The 25,371-nt window shown below is 44.3% G+C and overlaps 3 protein-coding genes across 5 annotated transcripts; 2 read left to right on the plus strand and 1 right to left on the minus strand.

The window, feature by feature from the left end:
• The first annotated feature begins 580 nt into the window (after window positions 1–580).
• Window positions 581–14,322, plus strand: prom2 (prominin 2). Of its 3 annotated transcripts, none has more exons than XM_028988545.1 (24): window positions 581–678; window positions 877–1,162; window positions 3,596–3,651; window positions 3,765–3,970; window positions 4,219–4,339; window positions 4,605–4,668; window positions 6,569–6,658; window positions 7,334–7,530; window positions 8,175–8,249; window positions 8,693–8,756; window positions 8,905–9,055; window positions 9,152–9,304; window positions 9,848–9,971; window positions 10,514–10,590; window positions 10,670–10,754; window positions 11,059–11,190; window positions 11,332–11,406; window positions 11,494–11,583; window positions 11,660–11,701; window positions 11,829–11,909; window positions 12,006–12,074; window positions 12,172–12,261; window positions 12,624–12,736; window positions 12,818–14,322. In XM_028988545.1, the coding sequence occupies exons 2-24, from the start codon at window positions 946–948 to the stop codon at window positions 12,867–12,869; spliced, it is 2,424 nt and encodes an 807-aa protein (XP_028844378.1). In that variant the 5' UTR covers window positions 581–678; window positions 877–945; the 3' UTR covers window positions 12,870–14,322. The 3 variants fall into 3 exon arrangements, with proteins under 3 accessions (XP_028844378.1, XP_028844379.1, XP_028844377.1); XM_028988546.1 differs by having other exon boundaries at window positions 629–788; window positions 12,624–12,743; XM_028988544.1 differs by having other exon boundaries at window positions 629–788.
• hps6 (HPS6 biogenesis of lysosomal organelles complex 2 subunit 3) lies at window positions 14,323–17,246 on the minus strand. Its single transcript, XM_028988548.1, has one exon. It carries the CDS (start codon window positions 17,093–17,095, stop codon window positions 14,693–14,695), a length of 2,403 nt encoding a protein of 800 aa, XP_028844381.1. The 5' UTR covers window positions 17,096–17,246; the 3' UTR covers window positions 14,323–14,692.
• Window positions 17,247–17,772: 526 nt separating this feature from the next.
• nsmce4a (NSE4A component of SMC5/6 complex) lies at window positions 17,773–21,866 on the plus strand. Its single transcript, XM_028988592.1, has 11 exons — window positions 17,773–18,108; window positions 18,759–19,078; window positions 19,252–19,332; window positions 19,440–19,570; window positions 19,703–19,845; window positions 19,937–20,036; window positions 20,643–20,733; window positions 20,882–20,976; window positions 21,073–21,121; window positions 21,207–21,289; window positions 21,369–21,866. Exons 2-11 carry the CDS (start codon window positions 18,856–18,858, stop codon window positions 21,477–21,479), a joined length of 1,107 nt encoding a protein of 368 aa, XP_028844425.1. The 5' UTR covers window positions 17,773–18,108; window positions 18,759–18,855; the 3' UTR covers window positions 21,480–21,866.
• Window positions 21,867–25,371: the final 3,505 nt, after the last annotated feature.

The raw sequence follows: 25,371 nt of genomic DNA on the forward strand, positions 1-25,371 counted from the left end.
TATATATATACACACACACGCACATGCATTCTTCTCATAAGTCATTCTTATGATCTTTCAAAAAAAATTCTTTCAATTACCGGCATGGTCGATGTGGTACCATTTTTATGTGTGTTTATATCTTAACTCTAACCCCGTCATGTTTGGTATTTCACAATCCCCCTTTGACATTCATTTGGTTTTGACACAGAACCCGAGCCTCCCAGGGCACGTCCTGAATTTTTGAGCCGTGCTGTTACATGCTGTGCCTCTAACTTCCAAACAGAATTCATGTTCCCCTGCACAAAGGCTTCAATATAATTCATCCAAATTTAAGCTTCGATCCAAAAATATACTCATTTTTTGAGCTTCACACTTCATTTAGATTTAAAATGTCCACATTTTATTATTACAGTTAACATCGTGGCAACAATGTACCAGTTGTATGGAACACATGTTAGTGGAGTAAAAAACAGTTAAAAACCTCAAACTTTACTTTTGGGTTAAAGCCCACCTCCTCTTCCGAAAGCAGCACTGTCTCTCGCTCTCAGATTCCACCCCTCTCTCACCCTCTCGCACTCCCTCTCCCCTCCCTCCCTCCTCTCACGCGGCTGCCAGTTTGTCAGAGAGGCAGCCAACTTTGGCGCTCCAGAGAGATAGAGGGTCTGCCCACCCCGACGCAGTGAAGAAGTGAGGACGGTACGGTCAATTTTAATGGGCTCGCTGGGACGTTAGTAAAACGCACGCCTGGTTTATATAAAGTTACGTGCTGCTGAGAGACGTTGCTGCGTGGTCTCCTTTACCTTTGGGTGTGTTGGTTAAAGTTTAACATCATGGTTTCGTGTTTTTACTGCCTCCGCTCAGCTCTGTTGTTATTGGTTTTCCTTCTTGTTCCAGATGCAGGGCGACGGAGCCTGGACCTTGTGGTAAAAGGACGTGCTCAGGGTCTCTTCCCAGGTCATCATTATGGACAGGCTGAGGTGCAGGGTGCCATTGGGACCTTTGTTAGGGTGCTTCCTTCTCCTCCTGGGACCGTGCCGGGCGTCCTGCCCCAGATGGTCCATGGGCAATGTTACGGAGCCCCAGTATGAGCACATTCCCGGCCTGGAATCAGGCTTGAGCTTCATGTCGGGAATTGTGCAGTCTTTCCTGGGTCTGGTTCAGCCCAATCCTTTTCCCAAAGGTAGGTTTTCAAAGTTCCCAGTATTCAGTTTGAATCACATGTCAAACCTTGGCTTAGAAGTGGAAATGAGAAATGACTTGTGGGGTGGAGTTTTGTTTGCATCAGTAGAATGCTTATTTCATTTATGAAGAATTTAAAAAGCCGAGTAGCAAAAACACTGCGCTGAGTCACCCAGAGAAACAAGCCAGCATCAGAGCATGCTTTCAGTTCGATTATTCATAAATGAAGACTGTGGGTGGTACAAAAATAAAAGAAGTGAGACAAACAAAAAGTCTGTCTGCTGAGTGAATGGATTCACTCAGTTTCGTTCGGTAAAAAAAAAATTCTGACTTTTTTTCTCCTGAATCCCAAATAGTGAATAGTTCACTGTAGTATATTGAAAGTTTTGGCTGCATGATTAATGTAACATTTTATCTTGTTGAAAATGATCCACATGAATAGACGGGTTTATTTAGTGTAGATAAACCTTTTGCATGTCAGCGGTAATGGCCTTCAGGCTTGATAAATTTACATTAAAAAACTGCAGCTTTGCATTAAGCCCATAGTGAAAGTGGGACCATTTGTCACATTCTTTATACACTACCATTCCAAAGTTTATGGTCATTTAGAAATGTCCTTGTCTGTGATAGAGAACAATTCTTTTGTCTGAAAGTTGAGTCATGGCAACTGGTCTTTCTTTTTTTAATGTAGAGACGTTTCATTCTGCATCCACAGAACTTTCAGGCAAATTCACCTGGATGACTGAGAATCTTCACAGACAAAACAATTCTTCTGTTTTAACTGGTGTCCCCACATTGTTAAAGTTGTATTAATGAATTGAATGGTTAATGAATGGAATATTTTTTAATGTAGAGAGGACCATTAACAGCAGCAATTAGTCTGCCGCTCCTGTGTTCACTAATGCATGCATGTCAGAAGAAGCATTAAAACGTTCCAAATTCAGACTAATTACGTATCTGGTACATCAGGAAGTGGGGGTTGTCCGCGCCACTTTCTTATACACTTTGAAATTTTTTCTATTCACATTCGTTTCGTGGAGGTGTTTTTTTCACGGAAAGCAAGGCCTTCGACAGGCAGTGAGCGGTCTGACATTCTCCTGTTCCTGGTTCTTGTTTGATGACATGGAAATGAGACAGTGCTGTGGTATCACTGGAAAAGCACACACACAAGCACACACACACTTGTTTTGTAGGATTTGCCGAGCAGTCTCTGAAGGCAGTAAGTGCTTCTGTTGCCATCGTTTAATAGATTTGACAGAAGCCACAATTTCCACTTCTCCTCAGTCTGACTGAACAATAAAACAGCGGCTCTTGGTTCCTGAAAACAAATCACCCACACCAACAGAGACAATGGGACAGCTGCCCGTGGCCTCACCACACTGCTAGGCACAGTTAGATCACAATGGGAAGAATTATATCGGTGGTGTGAAAAAGCTCTGGGCTCCTAACTTGGATGGTAGAGAAGAGCCATGATGGAACATCCGCATTCAGTTCATGAAAAGCCTCTGATTATGTGACTGGCTTTTTGAGTTGAAATGTGAAATAGTGGCAAATAAATGAATGGGGAGAGAATAGTCCCCCTCATATTGCGGCGAATGACTGAAAATCACAGCGATCGATGTGCGTGGAGTCCTCCTCAAGGAGTTACTGAACGGTTGATGAGTATGAAAATAATTGGCCTTCAACCATCAGATCTCCATGACAACTGAACACCTGTGGAAGATTTGCGGGTGACGTATTAGACAGCATTTCCACCAAATGAGGGAATTTCTTTTTGTGGAATGGTGTCCATCCATCCATCCATCCATCCATCCATCCATCCAGTACAGTAATAGACACCGGAGAATCTATGCCAGGAGCAGTGAAGCCCAATACTTTACTAAATTATTTATGGCTGCTATATAAGGCTTGTATGTGAAGAGTTAGGTGAGATCATATTTAATAGTTTTCATAATGCTTGAATTAACGACCTGATATTCTATCTGCGTGTTTGGTTTGGTAGCAACAATGTTGCTGAGATGTTTACAGGAGAAATTATGTTTGTGATGTCCGTTGGCATACAAAGGTGTGTTCCGAGCAAAGAAACGGAGGAGGAAGGAGGAGTGAGTGATGTATTGACAGTTAATACCGTCCAGTACAACAAAGTAGGGTTTATGAGAACTGTCAGCCATAACCATAACCATGTTTCCCACTTTGTTTATTAAAAAAATGGTCTTCTGGGTATCAGAAATGACCAAGAAGGTCAGGGTGGATAGTTAGTTCCTCTCCAGTAAGTTGATTGTTCTGAATTCCGAATACTTACCGGATGTGGAATTATTGAACATTTTAAGATGATGTCCCTTAATACTGCCTTGAACTGCAGTAGGTTCTGTGCTGCTGCTATGACTTGGGCTATAAAATCTTGGTATGTTAATTGCATTTTTGTTATCCCCAGATTTGATTATGTCAATTGTCAAGAACCACACGTTCTCCAGAAAAGACATAAATGAGGTATTAAATTGTAACAAGAGAAAAAGATCAGCTGATCTCACACACGATAATTCACTCACGCTCACAATATTTCATTTATGCCCTATTCTCCCTTCTCCTCTTGTGCCATCAAGGTGCTGCAATACGAGGCTGGTTTTCTCGTTTGCGTGGCCATCGGGATCCTTTACCTTCTTCTCATGCCCCTGGTGGGCATCTGCTTCGCCTGCTGTCGCTGCTGTGGGAACTGCGGTGGGCACATGTATCAAGAACAGACAAAGCGAATGGACTGCCAGCGAAGGCTCCTGTACTGCTTCATGTTCCTCATCACTTTCATTATGCTGTAAGGTCCAGAGACAGGCTGTAAAAGAGAGATCGCTCTTTCTTGCTGTAATAGAGAGTCCATAGAAGTGGTAAAAACAGGTCGCTGATAAGAGATCCTGTTTTTCTGTGACCTTAACTCAATATGGTCTTGACCGCTATGCTTTTTACGTATAAGGAAACAGTGATAAGAGATTCCTGTAATTCTATTTAACTCTTGCCATGCTTCATGTGCTGTGTGTTAAGGACTGTGTGTGTTTTTATGTGCAGGGCTGGGAACGTATGCATGTTCTTGAGTAGCCAATCCACAACCACAACTCTGCAGCAGGCCCCAGACAACACCTTTACCATTATGAACAATGTTCAGAAATATCTGAAGTCTTTGCCAGAGGTAAATGCCAAGAGAAAATATGCAAACATCTTTAACTGATGTAGAAAATCCAGAGTGAAGGTGAGGGAAAGTTTTAGTTCTTTTTGAACTTTACATGCACGGCTAATGGCTTGTCTCAGGGAAAAGTCAACAGCATTAGATGATTTTACTGGCTTGTGTTTGTTCTTAGTCACAGGGATGTTTGCTGAGGTTTAATGCAGGCTACAGTAAACATGAGCATGTTTGATTCTTTTGACATGATCCATTTGTCTGTTTCTCTCCACAGCAAGTGCAGTCTGTGGAAAACGAGAGCTTCTTCACCATCGACATGGTTAAAAGCAACTTGGGCAGTGAGTAACAGTGAGTGGGGTGGTAGGAACCAGCGGGTAAGGCACTCGCTTATGAAACACAAGACCACAAAGCCACAGGTTCAAACCTCACTTACAACCATTGCGTCCCTGAGCAAGACACTTAACCCTGAGTGTCTCCAGGGGGACTGTCCCTGTACCTACTGATTGTGTGTCGCTCTGGATAAGGGCGTCCAGTAAATGCCGTAAATGTAGTAATGAGGACCAATACTGAGACATTTGCTATTATTATTATAAAGACACTAAGCGCAATGGTCACCTTTTATAGTACAGTAAATTTGCTCATCTGCTGGATAATGATGAATTATAAGCACGGTTGGCAAAAAAAATGATGATTGAACATGCTGCCTTGCCTTAAATGTGTTCCCCAACATTACATAAAAATGTCATGTTTTCAGAAAACCTTTGGAATACATACAAGAAACAGAAATCAACATAAATAAAATATATTTTATAATATACTTTTTATTATTGGTTGTCATCTATCTGCACATTTGGTTGTGCAAAGCCAAATGTACCATATCGGTCTTCATATGGTTTTTACGACTGGTTTGAAACATTTAAAAATACAGTATATCTATATACTGTATAAAAAGACAACTTTTTTTTATTACTGTCTGATATTAAATCATACAAAACACTTTTAGTTTTAAACCCATTCGGATTCCCAAAATAATTTGTCAAAATAATGTGTGAGCTAATTTTTAAGAGATTTTTTTTATTACTTTCTTCACAGTCAAAAGTTTAGATACATTTGCTTCGTATTTGGTAGAATTGCCTTTAAACTGAATGACTTGACACAAACGCTGGGTATCCTTCCACAAGCTTCTCACAACAGTTTAATGGACTTTTGGCCCATTCCTCCAGGCAGAACTGGTGTAATCGAGTCAGGTTTGTAGGCTCTTGCTCTCACACGTCTTTTCAGCTCTGACCACAAATTTTCTATGGGATTGAGATCAGGGCTTTGTGATGCCCACTCTGAAACATTGACTTTGTTGTCCTTAAAGCACTTTGTAACCAATTTTGCAGTATGCTTAGGGTCATTGTCCATTTGGAAGACCCATTTGCGCCCAAGCTTTAACTTCCTGGCTGATGTCTTGAGATGCTGCTTCAATATTTCAAAATACTGCTCTTTCTTCATGATGCCAGTCACGTGCACCAGTCCCTCCTGCAGAAAGTCTCCAGAAATTAGGGTCTTTGTCCCTGTGTGTATTTGCAAAGTGTAATCTGGCTTTTTCCTCGCTGAGTAGCCTTTCAGCGCATGTCGGTACAGGACTCGTTTCACTGTGGATAGTGCTACACTCTTACCAGCTTCAGCCAGCATCTTCACAAGGTCTTTTGCTTTTGTTCTGGGATTGATACGCACATTCTGCACCAGAACACCTTCATTTTCTTGGACTTGCGTATAATTGTTTGAACAGATGAACGTGGCACTTTCAGGCATCTGGAAATTGCTCCCAAGGATGAACCAGTCTTGTGGAGCTCCACAATTCTCTTCCTGATGTCTTGGCTGATTTCTTTAGACTTTCCCAGGTGTTACTAAAGGAAGCAGGGTGTTGAGGTGTGACTTTAAATACGTCCACAGATGTGCCTCCAATTAGCTCAAGTGGTTTCAGTTAACCTATCAGACGCTTTCAAAGCCATGACATCATCATCTGGACTTTCCCAAATAGTTTAAAGGCATAGTAACCTTAGTTTATGTAAACTTTTGACTTTGAAAATATTTTGGGAATTCGAACAGGCCTGAAACTGAAAGGGTTGGTATAGTTTTGTATAGTTTATACAGTGTATGTATAGTTTTGGTTTCAACTGTATGTATGTATATATATTAGAACACATCTGCTGCTTTGTAAAAAATGATTTGATTTTCTTGTGCTTCTAGACATTAGCTTCTTGCTTGGCAGCATGATCCAGAGAGATGTGAAAGGCCCTTTAATGCCAGCGCTGGATTCTGTAAGGAACATGTCTCAAGGTATCGCTGCCTCTCGACCCTCTCGACCCCCCAGCCATGGCTTAAACAGCTCTGGTTGCACTTTTGCTGATTTTTGGTGGCCATGTTGGGGTTAACTGGTGTGGAGGGATTATCCTGCGGCCAGACGGCACAAAGGTTGGTCGCTGTTCCCTCCCACCTCCCCTGATCCGTGGTGTTCGGAATCAGACATGCGTGAATGGTCTCGGCCTGAAGGAGACGTGTCTTGTGCTCTAGGGTAGCCTGCCTATGGAGGCCACAAATTTTCCCGCCTTGTTTGTGTGTGTGTGTGTGTGATTGAGTGAAAGGACCTTTTTTAAGAAAAGCTGAATGCTTGTGGGACTGAGAATGTCTCTTCAATTGGGGAAAATGTCACACAGTGCCACACAGTGCCCTCTGGTCGTACCATAAAATGTTTATGCTTTTGATTGCCACGCATAAAAGAACCTCATGTAAATAGGGTGGTAGTAGCCTAGTGGGTAACACACTCACCTATGAACCAGAAGACCCAGGTTCAAACCCACCTTACTACCATTGTGTGCCTGAGCAAGACACTTAACCCTAAGTTGCTCCAGGGGGACTGTCCCTGTAACTACTGATTGTAAGTCGCTCTGGATAAGGGCGTCTGATAAATGCTGTAAATGTAAATGTAAATGCTCTGTCTGTGTCCATCTGAAGTGGTGAAGAACACCAGTGACGAGCTGAGCAGCCTGAACGTTTCCCTCGTAACTCTCCAGTCGCAGCTGACCATCCTGCAGTATAACCTGACTTCCGTGAGGATCCGGATCAACGGGACCCTGAGTAATCCCAAGTGCCTCTACTGTAACCGTTACCTGGCTGCTTTGGATACCATGCCCCAGAACATGGGTTTTAATGTGAGTGATCAAAGAGAAGGTGGGGACAAAAAGTCCAGAACTGTTCGCTTTGTCTCAGCTGACGCACATCTGACCGTGATGGAGCAGAAAAACGAGAAAGCTGCTCTGTAATGGGCCATTTGTCACGAATCAGAAATGTAAAGAAAAGACATAGGGAAAATTTGATCTGACTGAGGAAACAGCCCACCCATTCTTTTGTCTGTAGTTGATGCAAATTGCATGAGTTAGCAGCGCTTTTACTCGTCATTGGATCTGAGTGGGAATGGCAATTTTTTTTTTTCAAACATAATGACAGGAAGACAAGCGCTGTTTTTAAAATGGGAGTATTAGATTACACAGAAACTGCGGCTAGACAAATACACAGAGGGGTTAATCTGCTTTTCAGGCTCAGGTGCAGCACGGAAAGGCTGTATAATTCACACTAGTGGCAGGGAGATAGGTGGAGCCAACATAGAAATAAATGTTTAGTCTTATTATGTTACTAATAGGCCTGGTTTTTCACTGTTTTTTTCTTTTGTAATGATTTATGGATGCACAGCCTTTTAAAGTGAAGCAAAATGCGTTCATAGACAGACAGAGGAGTGCGATGTCGCCCCCTGGTGTCAGTTGTGGCTTTGTGAGTTAATGTGTATTTGTATTTAAAGGTGCCCAACATATATGACATCCAGTCGGCGGTAGACATTGCACAGAAGGCCGACTTGGACTCTAAAGTGAAAATGGTGAGTCTTTTATCTTATTTGGCCTTTACTGAGTAGACTGCTGGAAACAATGGTAAAGGGAGAACAATACTGTAACAATGCTGACATTTACGCATATCATATTATAATATCATATCATATATTCAGAACATAAGAGCGAACAGCACCAGAGTAAAGATGCCTCGTTCAGTTTGGCTCTGATGTATACTGATGGGTGCTGGGCAGTGGCCTTGTTCCTCTTCAATGTCTCTGGCCTCTTCTTGGGGTGGACTGGTTGGCTGGTGTAGTTTTCCCTAATCAATGCAACAATACTGGCCAATGGATTCCAGTAGGGCTTTTGGATGGAACCGGGGGAAGCATCATCTCCTGCCCAACACCATTATAGATGTAATAGGTAGTGTGTGAATTTCAAAGAAATCTCAACGTGGACATGTAATTATGCATTTTGATTTCATGATATAAAGGGAGAGGACTTCATTAATAACATACCACAAGTGGTGGAAAATAAAACCGAGAGCACCGTTCAGAGTGAGTGGGCTTCTTAAGGCCTCTTTTAATTCTACACTTTTTATTCACTGCATCATTTGTTTCAAACCCAGGAGTTTGCACAGATGTTCACCTATGTTATGCAGTTTTAACAAACCTCCATTTAATTCTCTATATTGTTTTTTTAAAGGTGCTCAAACCAAGTTGCAGGATGTCCGGAAACAAATAAATAAAATGAACGTCTCATTTAGTATGCTGGATAATGTATTCCAGGGATTCAATAATGCAAAAGATTTCGTAAATAAAACCACTCCTGTTGTGAAATCTGCAGAAATGTACAGGTCTGTTCCTTACATTAGGAAAATTTATTTAAAATCTCTTTATATTTTTTTCAAACCTGTTAAGAATAATTTTTGGCAATGTTCCCGCTTTTACAGCTGGATTGTGGGTGTAATTCTCTGCTGCTTGGTCCTTTTGGTGGTGATTTGTAATATTATGGGTCTGCTCCTGGGCCCATGGGGGCTGATGCCCAACGCCAAACCCACCGAGCGCTCCTGCGCCGCCAACTGTGGGGGAAACTTCCTGATGGCGTAAGTGTGACCCCCAGCACCTGACCTGTGGGCTGCTGTCTGCATGTGCCACTGGTTCTGTCATAGATATCTCACTGTGTTTCCTCTACATCCTTCGTGTGATTTACTAATCATTGTATTCAGTGTGTGACAGCCATCTGCAGGTTTCAGAGAGGAAATAATATTTCCCATCCAGTCACGTAAAAGCAAATAACGATCATATGAAAAGTATTTGTCCTTTATAGTAAGCTTGATACCATTCATTTTTTGTACACTCACCCATATTTACACAGAGCATTCAGGTCTGTATCTGAATTGGCTCCAGTCATGATGATTCGTGTATCAAACATACAGGCAAACAGACATGGTGGTAGCCTAGTGGGTAACACACTGTGAACCAGAAGACCCGGGTTCAAATCCCACATACTACCATTGTGTCCCTGAGCAAGATACTTAACCCTAAGTTGCTCCAGGGGGGGACTGTCCCTGTAACTACTGATTGTAAGACGCTCTGGATAAGTGTGATAAATGCTGCAATAAACACACAATACTCTTGTTCTGCAGGGGCGTGGGTTTCAGCTTCATCTTCTCATGGATCTTCATGTTGCTGGTCCTCATTCTCTTCCTGGTTGGTGGCAATTCGTACACTATGATCTGTAAGCCGTGGAAGAGCCAAGAGATTTATGAGGTAAGTTACCCATAATTTGTCCAGATTGGTAAAATACAGGTATAAGCACCTTCATCCAATGGACACTTCAGTTGATGTACACTCAGCTGTTGCCTTGGGAGAGTTTTTGGATGCCCAATAGTAACACTGACTGACAGATGTAAATGATTATTCTATTATATAGAGCCAACCCCCAGTAAAATGAGTAAAAAAAAAAATCACGTTTGATGTTGTTATTCAAATTACACTGAGAATTAATTCAAACAAATCCATCATATAGAAATAGGTATTAATAGAAACATGTGCCCCCCTGCATTTAATGCAAAGTCACTTTGCCAATATAACATCTGTGACAGAAGCTTGATTCTGGTGGTCATGTGTTGTAGGTGTTTTATTATTGGTCGATGTATTATTGGGGGTTTTCACATTTTCAGAAATATGCCTGTATGTTTAAAAGTGTGATTTAATCGTGAACCAAGCAATTAGTCCAACAGTTACTGTTAGGAACTGTTAGAAATGTTGTCTAATATAGCTGCTTTCTCGTGTTTCCCCATCAAAAACAGATAATTGACCAATCCGATTTAAATTTCTCAACACTGCTGGGATTCAAGGGTCAGTTATCACTTCAGCAAATATACCGGTGAGCGACACACTCTTCATGTTGAGCAACATGTTCACCGTTTTGAACAGGCTGGAGTTAATTTGTGGTTTAATTGCAGGGACTGCCAGCAGAACCAGCCTTTGTGGCCCACTCTTCACCTCGAGGATGCGGTTGACCTCAATGCATATCTCAATATCTCCAAAGTATGAATTTCTGCACCAGAATGAAACAATTTTGTACAGATTTTTTAAAATTCAAGAACAGACACAGTCACAACTGCTAATAGTGGCTTTTTATGATGTTTTTGAGGAGGACATTAGCTTTATATTTCTCAGAATTAGAGTTTGTTCTGAGACGTTTGTAGTTGTACTTTTGCTCATTACTTGATTAAATTCATTATTCGTTTCGGGATGTATAAGAGGGTTTTTGTCCTAATAAGGCTTCATTACAGTAATAAAATCATATAGCTTATGACTGCATGACTGTCCTGTGCTCTTTTTGTGACAGTATGCAGATGAGATCTGGAGTTCCTTTGACAAGACTAACATCACCATACCCACCATTACCCTTATGACCTCTGAAACTGCCGTCCAGTTGAAAAACATCACTAACATTATAGGACAACTGGACTTACAGCAGGTTGGACATTGTTAAATGCTGTGCCGAAGGTCTTATTACTATGAAAGAGAAATATGATCATTTCTTGACTCTAATTTAAAGCTGGTAGTATTGTATTTCTGTGCAACTGTTGGATCTTTTTAACACTTTTTTTTATTTCAGACTGATTACTTCTCAAATCTCAGTGCAAACTTGACAAATATGGCAGATCAGTTGCAAAATTTATCAAATGTTCAAGTAAGTCAGAATACCCTAGTATAATGTGATTACTATTGAAGAGAAGATCTGTTTTACGTATTACATCCTCCTTTCCCCTTATTTAAGCCTGATTCATCCATTAAATATGAGCTGGCCCAGGAGGCTCAAGACCTGAGAAACATCATTTCTATGGCTAACAACATCACCTCTAATCTGGTAGGTTATCAGATGGGTTATATTAAAAACCAGATCTTAATTTAGTCATTTGAATTCAAAACTTTTTTTTTTGCAGATAATACTGAAACATATCAAAGCCATTGTTTCAAATATGAATGTAAGTATAACATGTAATAATCAAGGATCATCTCTTTTCAACACAAATGTAATTGTGTTCACCAAATTGCAATATAAAGTGTCATTATCAATTTAATATAATGAACAAACTGTCATGATGTTTTTAGGTAACAGTTGAGGATGTTCTGACAAAAGTAGCAGCTGCTCAGATTTTCTTAAACCACAATTTAACTGATCTTGTGAAAAGAGTGAGTATCCCAGTAAAATGGCTTGACTTGAGTAAATCATGTTGTTAATATTGTCAAATTCATTCAAGCAGCTAATTTGACTTATTTCCCCACTAGGACAGTAGGATTTATGTGGGCTGTCAAATAGAAATCTTCAAAATATTTGCTGACTGGGCCAATATGACGGTCTGATTTTTTTCTTCATATAACATCTCTGATATAAAACATGCCTCCGAGCTTCCACTGGATGGTGAAGCTGATTGTGTGTAATTGCCAATTTCAGATCACACAACAGATTGGCCGCTGTGGACCAGTAGCTGAGGCACTGAACTCAGTAGAAGTCATTGTGTGCTCGAAATTCATTGGGTCCCTCGTAAGTGAAAGTGAAGTGATTGTGAAACACTGCAGCACAGCACACGGTGACACAACAAAATGTGTCCTCTGCTTTTAACCATCACCCTTGGTGAGCAGTGGGCAGCCATGGAAGCTTTTGCTCAGTGGCACCTCAGCGGACTGGGATTCGAACCAGCAACCTTCTGATTACGGGTCCGTGTCCATACCCGCTAGGCCACCACTGCCCCATACAACTTTGAATTTGGAGTGAACCTGGCCTCCCCGGCCTCATTGCCTTCTTAATCCTATTTAGATGCTGTGTTGCTCTTATACATTCTGAAAGCCAAGTCCACCAAGCAATATTTGGTTTGAACTGTTTACCTGCTTTGTGTTTCTGGGTAGAATGGCTTCTGGTTCAGCCTTGGCTGGTGCACCATCTTCCTCATTCCCAGCATCATTCTGTCTGTTAAACTGGCAAAGTTCTACCGCAGGATGAAGTACTCCGACTTCTACGAGTGAGTGGTGGGTCCTGCTTGAAGAGCCGCGTAACTTACTGATGCGTTTTTACACTGCCTGTGTGTTCCCCGATCCAATAGGAGCTCCATTCCCATGTTCCAGTTACCACGGCCCACTGTCAAGCCCAGCTGAAGCGGGAAGTGCATGGATTTAAAGCCACTGGATCAGGGATCTATAGCCACTTTTTTACGGGACGTTTGCTGAATATGTTGAATCAAAACGAGGGATAAATGGGTGAAGGCTGAATACGGATCTTCCATTAAAAATGTTGATTAAAATGTTGACATGACCAAAACCGTATTTCTATACATGATGAGAAATTGTTAATAAGGCTTAGCTTATTAGTATAGTGACAACACTGTCTTCATTTTAATCACACAATAGTGAGCGCATTTGCAAATGTATGCATTACAATTTAGCCAGGAGATTGAATATGGGTGTGACCCTCATGCTGGTGGCTTTTCCTGTCCTGATTTATTTATTGCCCTGGCAGTGAAGGGCTGCACTGTTTTTATGTCACTTTATTGTCTTTTAATTGCATTTCATTTTTGACATTTTTATTTTACTAAAGGGTCATTTTTACGGTGAATGTGTGTGAACTGTATTTATGTCAGTTTATGCGGGTCTGTTTTTGTAATGGAGCATTTGTACAGCTTTATTTCATGTTTTCTTACCGGTAAATGAACCTTTTTTAAAAAAAATCCTTTTGTGGCCCTTTTGGAGAGAAATGCCCTGCTGCTGATGACGGAACTCTCTGTACCCGCCGGATTAGCGCATAAGTACCAGCACTGACTCTCAGGTTACGTTCTAATGATAGAAACGGGATCGATGCGCTACTGTACAGTAGTAAATCAGCAGTAAAGCGATGCTCTCGTGAAGGTGCAGTTGCTGGAATAAACGCCACAGCTCAGCTCCCTGGGAGATGGAATTTCGCTGAAAGGGCACAAATCTGATTTTATGGTACCGAAGTCCCAACCTGTCTCACCACAGTGGTGAAGCTGCCGGCTGGGTGTAAACCCCTCTCTGGTGGCCTCCCCCAAGCTCATGTCCTGTGACACGCTGGTGACATGAAAACCAGCATTCCAGTCATAACTCCCAAAGCCCCCCGAGCACAGGAGCTGCCACCCCGGAAACGTGCATTTTCTTCCAAACTTCATATCTCGAGTCCCATTTAAAAGGGACAGAGAAGGCTTGACCTTTAATTCTGCGTTTCACGGCACAACTTTCAAATGCAATATGACTGGCCTGGCTCACACAGGCGGACATTGTGCTAACCCTCCACAGACCAGGCCGAATCCCATCGCCTAAGTGACAAAGAAAAGAGCTCAGTGTTCCCCTAATGCGGGTCACTGCGGGGTGGAGCGCAGATGCAGACGTTCAGATGTTTACCAGGCGCCCAAATGATGTGGCCACCCTGCGCATGCGCGCCCTAATAAAGCAGGACCTCATTTCAGCAGCAGATCCGTTTCGATTAAAAAAAGTCTCGATGGCAAACTTTTTAACATTAAGAAATGGTCACATCATTTTCATCAAAACGGAACGTTGTCCACATTCAACATCAGAAATAAATCACGGTGATAAAACATTAAAGTTTAACTTATTTATTTCAAACCTCTCAATCCCGTTTTTGACCTTTACTGCATTGGCTGCATAATAGAATTAGGAGAAATCCAATTTTGCTGTGGGTGGGGAAGGAATGCAGAGTTGGTGGGGGGGGGGGGGACACGTCCGCTCTCACTGCATCTTCTGTAAGGGACACGTGCACAATCACACGCCAGCACGCGATCGCCGTCATCTGCCGGCTTCATGCGCTATGAAATAAAAAAGACTGAAATCTGCGTACGTTCGTTATCTCCCATCATGCACCATCTTTCCAACAATAAAAGACGCCACATCCGGCACTTTGCGGTTTGATGATGATATTACGAGTGAAGAAGTGTAAAATTGTCTGGAGGTCAGTCGGCCGCGCGGGTCCCGCCGGGAGCGGGTTGCCGTGGCGGCGCGGGGGGCGGGAAGGTGGGCGACTGCAGGATGTCCGCGTACCTCCGGCTCGGCCGGCTCTCCCGCTGCAGGACTCGGCTCAGCAGCGGCTTCAGGAGCCCGACGGTGGGCTGCCGGCTCCCGGGCCGGAAGGGACCGGCGTCCAGCGCGGCCGAGGAGGGCGGCAGGTTCTTCAGCACCATGTTCAGGATGCTGGTGACGGTGAGGTCCTCCGGACAGAGGGCCCACAGCAGGTCCAGGTAAGGGTCCAGGTCCCGGTGCTGGGACACCTCGCACAGCAGGGCGGCGAAGATCTCCTTGTTGAGCAGGGGGCTCTGCCGGCAGAACCGCTGCGCCGTCTCGGTGACCCTGGCCCACTGCCGCAGGCCCATCAGGATGCGCAGCGCCTGCATCACCGCGTTGGGCCTCTGGCTGCACAGCAGCAGCTCCACCTCCAGGTCCTGGTGCTGGCCGTCGTCCGGCAGCACGGCCAGGGCCCGCTTGTAGAGAGGGAGGCTCTCGGCGGTGTCCTTCACCCCGTAGCTCCACGAGGACGTGGCGGAGACGGAGCCGGCCTGCCGCTGCGCCGCTTCCAGGAACCGGGGCAGCCAGCCGGGCTGGAACTGGAAGACGGAGCTGCAGAGGAGCTCGAAGACGGGCAGCGGCGCGGTGACGGGGGCGTGGCTGAAGTTGGCCGCAACCTGGACGGGGGCGAGGACGCTCTTCCACACTTCAGCGGGGGCGTGGGTGGACAGCGAGCCGTCCCCATTGCACCGGAGCTGGAGGACCGCCCGCAGCGCCTGCCAGGCCTGGGCCGGGAACATCTGGAAGATGCTGTTCAGGTAGAGCAGGTTGTCTCGCTCCACATCTGCACAAAGCAGCCGGCCGACCTCCTGCTGCACCAACGTTTGGCAGAGGCTCTCCAAGTCCTTCTCAGAGGCCTTCACCATGGACGTTCTGAGGCTCTCCATCGCCACTAATGTCTTCAGCTCACCGTCCAGGGAGCGCAGCAGCTTGTCATGGCCGCCGGCGTGCTTTGAAGGGTCGGCGCTGAGGTAGTCCCCGAGGATGGCTGCCAGGGCGATGGGGGCCTGGAACATGCCCCCCTTCTTCAGCTTCTCAACCGTCAGCGGCGTGCTGCTGAGGCTCCTCTGCTGGTAGTACTTACACGCCTCCTCGAACACGGCCTCCGCCAGGACGCTGGCCGGGCTGACACGCTCGCCGCCGCCGCCGGGCGTGACCACGAACAGCCCCGAGTCAGACAGCAGGTGCGGGGTGTGGCTCTCCAGGCAGTTGACGAAGAGGAGGCCCTCCTTCTTCAGGGCTATCTTCTCCAACTCCACGCCGCACTTGGTGTCGATCAGGAAGAGCGTCTGTCCCACCACCAGGGCCACCACGTCCCGGTAGACGTTCAGGCCGGTGGGGGCCCCGGGCCCGGCCACGCAGTTGTCAGGCAGCTTGTAAACCCGCCTCAGGACCCCGTCCTTCTGCATCGCACACACCCAGCCGGTGGTGAGGAGCAGCAGGAGCCCCCCGCATCCGGTGGGGGCCCAGGCGCGGATCCCGGGAGGCTCGGCGGCGGACAGGACCCCGACACACTCCGCGATCAGCCCTCTGAAGTCCGACTCCCTGCTGGCGGGGGAGCTCTTGCGATGCAGAAGCCCCCGGCAGGCGCTGTTGACCGCGAAGGAGTCGCGGCGCGGGGACCAGGAGAGGAAGAACCTGGACACGGTCCCGGGACAGCGGCCTTCTGGGAGCAGGTAGACGTTCTCCCCGGAGCCGACCACCCTGTAACGCGGGCTGTTGTGCAGGGCGATCCTCACGCCGCCGAATCCGAGCCCGCCCCGGTCCAGCTCGAAGCTCCTGCTGCAGATGCAGAACCGCAGCGGGGGTCCGGAGGCCGAGGGGCTCTCCGAGGAGGGCGGCCGCTCCTCGCACCACACCACCAGGTTCAGGCACACGCAGGCCGACACCACCCGCGCCCGGGGGCTGTTGCACAGGTCCAGGGTCTGCAGCAGCTGCCAGCCCGACTGGGGCTCCCGGAACCTCCAGATCTCGGACCTCCCGTCTTCGCAGACGACGGCCAGCAGCGGCGCGGCGTGGTCCAGGTACAGCAGGTCGACGATGGGCGCGCTCCTGGGGTGCGCCAGGTCCAGGCCCTTCTGACCCGGGCCGGGGTGGGCCCTCGGGTTCCTGTCGAACGTCTGGAGGCTGCTGGCGGGCGTGCGGAGGATGACGTGGACGTGGCGGCCGTCGGGACTGACGCGGACGTCGGACGAGCGGCTCCTGGAGAAGGCCTGCTTCAGCAGCCCGCGCAGCTCCGCGCCGCGGCCGAAGTCGCCGAAGTCGGTGACCCGGTCGAGGGCCAGCCGGGTCATGTTGGCCGCCGCGGGACGTGGGGCTTCAGCCGCCGCGCGGGGATAAAGCCATCTTCGGCCGGCGAGTCCGCGATCTGCGGCGGCGGAGAGTCTTCTTCCTCCTCCTCCTCCTCCTCCTCCTCACCGACGCCCTCCCGGCGTCACGAGGCGCTCCGCTTCCGACAAAGACTCTCTATCGGCGCAGAGACGCTCAACTCCGCACGGAACGAGAGCGGCGACTCCCGTTCATTCTTTTTTTTTTTAATCAATATTATTTCAGATATTACTCGTTTCTACAAATGTACTCCTGAAAACATATTTGATGAATAAACCACCAAACTACCGCGTCCACGTAGTAGTTCAACTAGTTCATTTGGACCTAACCGTGAGTGTATAACAAATCAATGGGGGTTCAGTTATTATTATTTATTATCACACGTTATTATTATTTATTATAATAATAATTTATAAATGATAAAATATTGTAAAATGTGTTAACGAGTAACGCAAAAATATAATAAATAAGAGAACAAGCTATAATTGAGTACAATTCACAGAATGCTATGCTAAAAGGGTATATATATCATGTCAGAATATCACATTAACTAGTCTTGGGTTACACGGGTATGCATTTATTTACTTTTATGGCTTCAGGATAAACGTTTGTCCTGTCGTCTTATTATCTGGCTCTTACGTCAGTAAATCCCAACCAAGTGACCTTCTTCACTAACTATGTATTTGTCGCAGAGTCACGTTTCTCAGGGTAACGAGCAGCCGTCCAACCCTCCTGCCAAACATTCACCCGTCACGCGGAGAGTGAACCAGAGGGAATAAAACCACGTGTGAGGAGGACGCCGCCTGCGACAGTGGGGCCGGGGCCGCTCTGCTGGGTGCCGCTAGGTGGCGGTAAGCCCCCCAACGCGCGTCGCAGCGCTTTGACTGCGAGGAGGCGAGGAAGGAAGCGGCAGCGGAAGCGGAGAATCCGCCGTTCCTGCTTCCTGCCGCGAATAATACAGCGAACGTCTTGTCACTTTGTGAGTTTCTTTTTCCACGTGTTTCTGTTTCTTTTTTTGCAGTCGTGTTATTCCTGTGAATTAACAATATTCAGGAGCGATGATGTGTGTGAGTTTGTTGTGACCATCGAGGCTACCAGGAAAGTGGATGTTTTCACCTTATAATTATAAACAAACACAAGTGACTGTTTCTAGGGTTTTATACACACACACACACACACACACACACACACACACACACACACACGTTAGGCTACACTAACTAAATATTTTTATACAACCTATACCCGCCTGGTCAGTGTACAAACATGAATTCTGTGTCCTTTGTTAATGTACGACAGCGTTGCCATGTTGTATACTGCAGCATGGAAACAGACAGTTTATGAAAACGTATGAAAAATCTTTTCATAACTTTTAAAAATTTTAGGTGTAAATGGAAGATTAGTATGTGTGATAATTTTACTCTGCTTGTTTGTTGTGTAAAGTGAAAGTGAAGTGATTGTCATTGTAAAACACTGCAGTACAGCACATGGTGATCACCCTTGGTTGGCATCTCAGTGGCACCTTGGCAGATCACGATTTGAATCGTCAACCTTCTGGTTATGGGTCCACTTCCTTACCCCTTTAGGCCAACCACTGCCCTGTGTGCAATAACATCTCTCTATTTGCAGAATGGCGTCAGTGCAACACCTGTAAGTTTTAAATGAAGACAAGTGGAACCAATACAGAGGAGCTAAAATTCCATTTGCACGTAAAAGCGAGGTTGAGATGTCAGAGTCCAGGCGCCGGGTGAACAGAGAGCTGCAGGCAGATGTCGGGGATCAGCAGAATGGAATGGCTGGCCGCAGCCGGGTGGAACGTGGGCCAGAGATGGCTGAGGACGATGACGCTGGGGCCGGCCCCTCTGGGGTCCGGGAGGACGAAGACGACAACCCGTCCCACAGGAGGGAAATCCGGAGCAAATACCGCGACCTCATCAACTCTGTACAGCGTAAGTTATTCAGAAGCGTGGAGTCTCCTCACATCTTCCAAAAGTAGCATGAGAAAGTAGAATAATAATGTGATCGGTTTGATATGAAATAATTAGCATGAATAATAAGCATAACCATAAGCATTAAACCTACATGAAATGAAGAACATGCCCACTTGCTCTCCATTTCACAGAGAATCGAGAGGACATGTTGAATCCTGCCAACAGTAAACTCACTGATGTGTTAGAGGAGGCCAACAAACTTTTTGTCGATGGTAACTCCTCCCATTTATATGCGCATATACTTTTTGCAGTGCAAGATTACAGTGTTTCATGTAAACTGTTATTGCAAGATCCTTTGGATGCTGCGTCTGTGCCACAGTTAGCCAGGCTCGAGAGGCAGTTCTGGATTCTCAGCTTCTGGTGCTGGCCACGGACCTGGGAAAAGAGAAGGCCAATCAGCTGCAAGCAGAGGGCTCCTTGTTTGACCCTGCTGCTTATGCTGAGCACCTGGTCAGTTTTTGCCTACAGTAGGCATTTTTTTAATCTGATTTAACACCGGCACCCATAACCTCCAGAGTGTTACAGCCAGTGTGATGGATTTTCTATTTAAATGTAACGTTTGGTTTTATTCCTGGAAAACAGCTGTCATTCATGGGGTTTAACCGGCTAGAAGACGAAGATGATAATGATGAGGAGTTAACAGGATTTCTCCCCAGTGATTCATGGCAGAGACTGGCCAAGAGGGCATCAGGTTGCTTCAGAACAGCCCCATCCTTCCATTACATGTCAGTGCCACGTCTCTTGACAATCATCTTTTTTAAGACCAACAGCATTTATTTAGTGAGCCTAGAGCGTTCTCTATCATTTTTTTTCCAGGCTGGGTTCATTTCTCTCTGAGCCACCTCAGCCCAAGCAGCGTGTTGAGAGGCAGAGGAAAGCACCGAGCAACGAGGCCAATCGGATTATGCCCCTTCAGGTCCGCCCTCGTCCAACCCCTCGAGCATCTCTATAGTTACATAACTATGTAGTATATTAGAACTTATACATACAGTACAGGCCAAAAGTTTGGGCACACCTTTTCATTCAATGTGTTTTCTTTATTTTCACGACCATTTACATTCGTAGATTCTCACTGAAGGCATCAAAACTATGAATGAACATGTGGAGTTATGTACTTAACAAAAAAAGGTGAAATAACTGAAAACATGTTTTATATTCTAGTTTCTCTGCTCTGATTACTGCTTTACACACTCTTGACATTATCTCGATGAGCTTCAAGAGGTCGTCACCTGAAATGCTTTTCCAACAGTCTTGAAAGAGTTCCCAGAGGTGTTTAGCACTTGTTGGTACAGCTCACCCCAAACTATCTGGACTGGGTTCAGGTCCGGTGACTGTGGAGGCCAGATCTCCACTTTTTGTTAAGTACATAACTCCACATGTGTTCAGAATCTACCAATGTAAAATGGTCATAAAAATAAAGAAAACCTTTGGCCTGTACTGTATATAGCTATAAATTATATAACTGTATAGCATAAACGATTGATGTACATGCAAATATTTATAGATTAGCTCTTAAATACAGCTAAAGAAAATGGAAGAATCCCACCAGGAAGCAACTGAGAAAGAAGTGGAGCGGATTTTGGGATACTTGCAGGGCTATTTCGAAAAAGACCGTGAGTTGTGTTCAGTGACTGGAAAATAGTGACCACATGACATACTAGCAATATTTAGAGATGCTGCTGCTTGAAGATCAACTAATTTGGATCTAAAGTGGTGATTGTTTTTGTCATTTAAAAAAAAATTTTTTTTTCTTGTTCAAAGCAACGTTACCAATCTCATACTATGAATTTGTCATTGATGCCACTTCCTTCTCACGGACCGTTGAGAACATCTTCCACACATCATTTCTAATCAGGGTTAGCTTTCCCTTCATCAAACAGCATTACATTTTTTTTGGTTGTTTGTTTTTGTAAATCCTGGTCATGTTAAATCTGTATATGTCTGATATGAAGGATGGTCTTGCACGGATTTACTTGAATGAAGAGAAGATTCCATGCATTGGTAAGAAGTGTCAAGAAGTCTTGATTGGAGCTGTGTAGGCTAATTTATTAAAATAATTTTGCAACTCTGTGCTTGTGCGAGACAGCTCCTGTCGACGGAGAAGGGGATGCTGCCATGTCTGCCAGTCGTCAGCAGTGTGTGATATCAATAAGCCCTAAAAGCTGGCGGGTAAAGCCCCGTTTCTTACGTGGAAAATTATTTTGTCCACATATAACTTCTCACAGTTTTTTTGCCCCTTTTATTACAGGAAATCATTGATGCCTTTCAAATAACAGGAGCATTGATTCCGGCGCAGAACGTCTTACAGCAGGAGACCCAAATGGAAGAAACTAGGCTTTTATTAAGCAAGGATGTTTAGGTCATTTTCAGAGCTTTGTCTTTCAAGAGACTTTTAATAAAGCAATTCATGGTGGAGGGATGTATTAGGACTGATTGTTTGGACTATGGAATTTGCTTGTTCATCACCCAGCCATCATCAAGGTTTTTTTTTTTGCAAAATATCTGGTGTTCTTAAACTTTTTTTACACATTTTTTTTGTGTTTTATGTTAAATTGTTACTTAAAATTATTGCCTCGTATTTTAGTGTTTTTTTTTATATTTGTGTGCTGTATTATTTTATCTTTGGTTCCAGCAGTTTCCAAAGATTAATCCTGCAGTCAAAACAATACATTTAAAGCATACATGTTGTGTTGATAACAATTACTTTTTATAACAGTTTTATATAATTCATAAAATTACTTTTATATATGTGTGTGGTTTTTTTTTGTTTGTTTGTTTTTAGTCCGAATAACTTTCTATAGCTTTCTGAATAGCTTCATTGTGAGTTGTTCACACTCTTTCCTTTTACCACCAGATGCCAGTAATATACCAGAAGCAGTTTCGCAGGCTGACACTGACAATGTACGTCATACTCCCGATATACAGAACTCTACAGAGACAGGGATTTTATAATTGTATTTGTTTTTTTGCTGCATTTGTCATGTGATTGGCATCCCACACACAGACGCAATCCAACCACACAGACAGAACCTTAAAACATATTAAGAATGATTTAATTAAAAACCTCTTGTTGGAACCATACTGAATTTAACAAGATAAACATATTTAGAGCTTTGACCTTTTCTTGTCACTCCAGCATTAATGCCCATCTTCCAACCTGAGGATCACCCCAATGGAAATGAATAGACACTTAAGAGCACATATTCGGGTTGTATTTTTTCGCACAATTGTGACACGACCTTGGATTGACTATTATGTAATATACTTAATTTGGAAACACCCCTCATACCTCACACTCACGTCCCAAATATATGAGTATAATAGAATTTAGAGCACACAATGGCTCTAATGACACTATTTACAGCTCCTTATTCGATGATCTGTTCCACCTTAAATACTGCTCAGAAGGCTGCAATACTATTTATTTAGCATGGTATTGTCCATATTCATCATAAATCTATGTGCACATGAGCAAAGTTCCCAGGTCAGTTTTACAGTGAAACATGTTTTGGACCAGACAGGTATTAGTTGTTATTTCTACACTTCCTATTTTACCTTAAATGAGTGAGTTTTCAGTGGTCCAGAGCTTTTAAACTGTCATTGTTTTTTCATTTGTAAAAGAATGCCATTCATCGAACCAATGCACAGTTCCCAGTAGTCCAGACAGGTAACACTTAATACCATTACAAATAGTTCAGAATTTTGAGTGGGCACAGAGATGATCATCATATACAGATTTAAAACACGAACCAGATTTCCTGGCTGTAAACCTCGCTGAACTGAGGGTATTGCAGCCTGCTGAGCGGTATTTAAGGTGGAACAGATCATTCCAATAAGGAGCTACTTCGTCGTGTTTGGTTTCGTGAGCCAGTTATTAGATGCTGGTCCAGCTAGTCAGAGAATCTCTTGCCGCCCCCCTCCCTCACAAAACGAGGGCACCCTTACTCCCTGCAAATGGCAAATAGAAAAGCGACCGGTGGCCATGCAATCATGATGTCAGGGCAGCATTGGCCAGTGATGCCTGCCCCCTGGCCAACTGCCCATGTCACCCATATCAAATACCGCCACTGCCTACACGCCTATTCGCTTCTACTCACGACAGTGGATCAGTTTACCCCAATGCATCATTTAAAAACATCTAATCATGTATGACATTAAACATATTTCTGTGTGCATCCTAAATATTTTTTTGTGCATGAAGCAGATGTTGCATATTTGTAAGCGGAGCTCGGTGCAACTGTGACCACAAACTACATTTGTGGATTCTGGTTTGATGTCAGTGTTATGAATCCATAAACACAGGTGAAAACAGAATTTTCCAAAAATATGATCATATTATATTCATTATTATTTGTATTATAATATTCATTTAAGTACTAATAATGGCAATAAAATATGTAAAATTAGCAAAATATCTGTAAACCAAAATAAGATAAGATGATCCTTTATTAGTCCCACAAGTGGGAAATTTACGTTGTCACGGCAGGAAGTGGACAGTACAAGATAAGAGAAGCAAAAAACAAATAGCATAGAGAATATGCCGAATGTATAATATAAAAAGTTCACTGTACAAATAATTAGTCTAGAAAAAGTAACATATCTGTATATACATACAGCACACGGTGCACACAGTGAAATATGTCCTCTGCTTTTAACCATCACCCTTGGGTGGTGGTAGCCTAGTGGATAACACACTCGTCTATGAACCAGAAGACCCAGGTTCAAATCCCACTTACTACCACACTTAATCCTAAGTTGCTCCAGGGGGGGACTGTCCCTGTAACTACTGATTGTAAGTCGCTCTGGATAAAGGCGTCTGATAAATGTTGTAAATGTAGAAATGTAAATGGTGAGCAGTGGGCATCCATGACAGGCACCCAGGGAGCAGTGTGTGGGGACGGTGCTTTGCTCAGTGGCACCTTGGCGGATCGGGATTCGAACCACCAACCTTCTGATTACGTGGCCACTTCCTTAATCGCTAGGCCACCACTGCCCCCTTTTTTTGTTTGTTTATGTCTGTATAAATAGACTATATGTAAGTGTACATGAAGTATTCACAGCTCATCACTTTCACCACATTTTCTTATGTTACAGCTTTATTCCAAAATTGATTACATTCATTCTTTCCTCAGATGTCTACACACAAAACTCCATAATACCAACAAAAAATGTTGACTTGAGGCTTTGGTGAATTTATTAATTTCCTCTGATCATCCTTGAGATGTTTCTGCAGCTTATTTGGAGTTCACCAAAAAACAGTTGATTGGACCTGATTTAGAAAGGCCCACACCGGTCTATATAAGGTCCCACAGTTCAGTGTTCATGTCAGAGCACAAACCAAGCATCAGTTCAAAGGAATTGCCTCTCTGAGACAGGATAGTCTTGAGGCACAAATCTGGGGAAGAATGCCAGAAAAGTTCTGCTTTGAAGGTCCCAATTAGCACAGTGGCCTCCATCGTCTGTAAGTGAAAGAAGTTCAAAACCACCAGGACTCTTCCTAGAACTGTCCGGCCACCTAAACTCAGTGAAACTAATTCATTTCAATGCATTATGCATCATTTGGTAGGATTTTTCATATGATCTATTTCTAACACCAAATGATTAATTAAAAGTCAGTATGTTACCAGGTATTTCTAAATAAGCGACAAGACTTTTGTCTGGGACTGTACTCCAGGAGCCATCTGAGGATGCCAGACTGATAAAATCTGCAGGGCAGGTCTGCACCCATGAGGGAGACCCTTGTCCAGCAGAATGCTCTGGCTGTGGTCTGTCAGAGAGGAGGGGACACCTTAGACCAGACAGGGGCCATCTTGGAGAGGCAGCATCACCACTAGCACCAGCCAGAACACAGGCAACTGTGCGCTATTTCTATTACTAACAGAAGGTGCACCAAACCTATGCTGCTGAAGGCCTCTCCAGCCCTAAAATGCCCTTTGAAGTATTCTTCCAGAGGGAGCTGGAGACCACCAAGAAGAAGGTGGTGAAGGTGGCAGGCCAGACAAACTTTGACAAACATTTGAATAAATGATTGTAATAATTGATTATAGTAACCAAATACTAATTATTAGTAATATGTAGAAGTGATCAGTCCATTGATGGTAACATGAAAGCACGTTGTAAGTCGCTCTGGATAAGGGCGTCTGCCAAATGCCTTAAATGTAAATGTTAAATGTAATGTGGTTATTTTACAACTGATACAAAACTAATAATACATTTAAAGTATTTGCAATTAATTGCAAAACCCCAAAATT

The sequence above is a fragment of the Denticeps clupeoides genome, chromosome 8 (genome assembly GCF_900700375.1).
Source record: "Denticeps clupeoides chromosome 8, fDenClu1.1, whole genome shotgun sequence".
NCBI classification, from domain to species: Eukaryota; Metazoa; Chordata; class Actinopteri; order Clupeiformes; family Denticipitidae; genus Denticeps; species Denticeps clupeoides.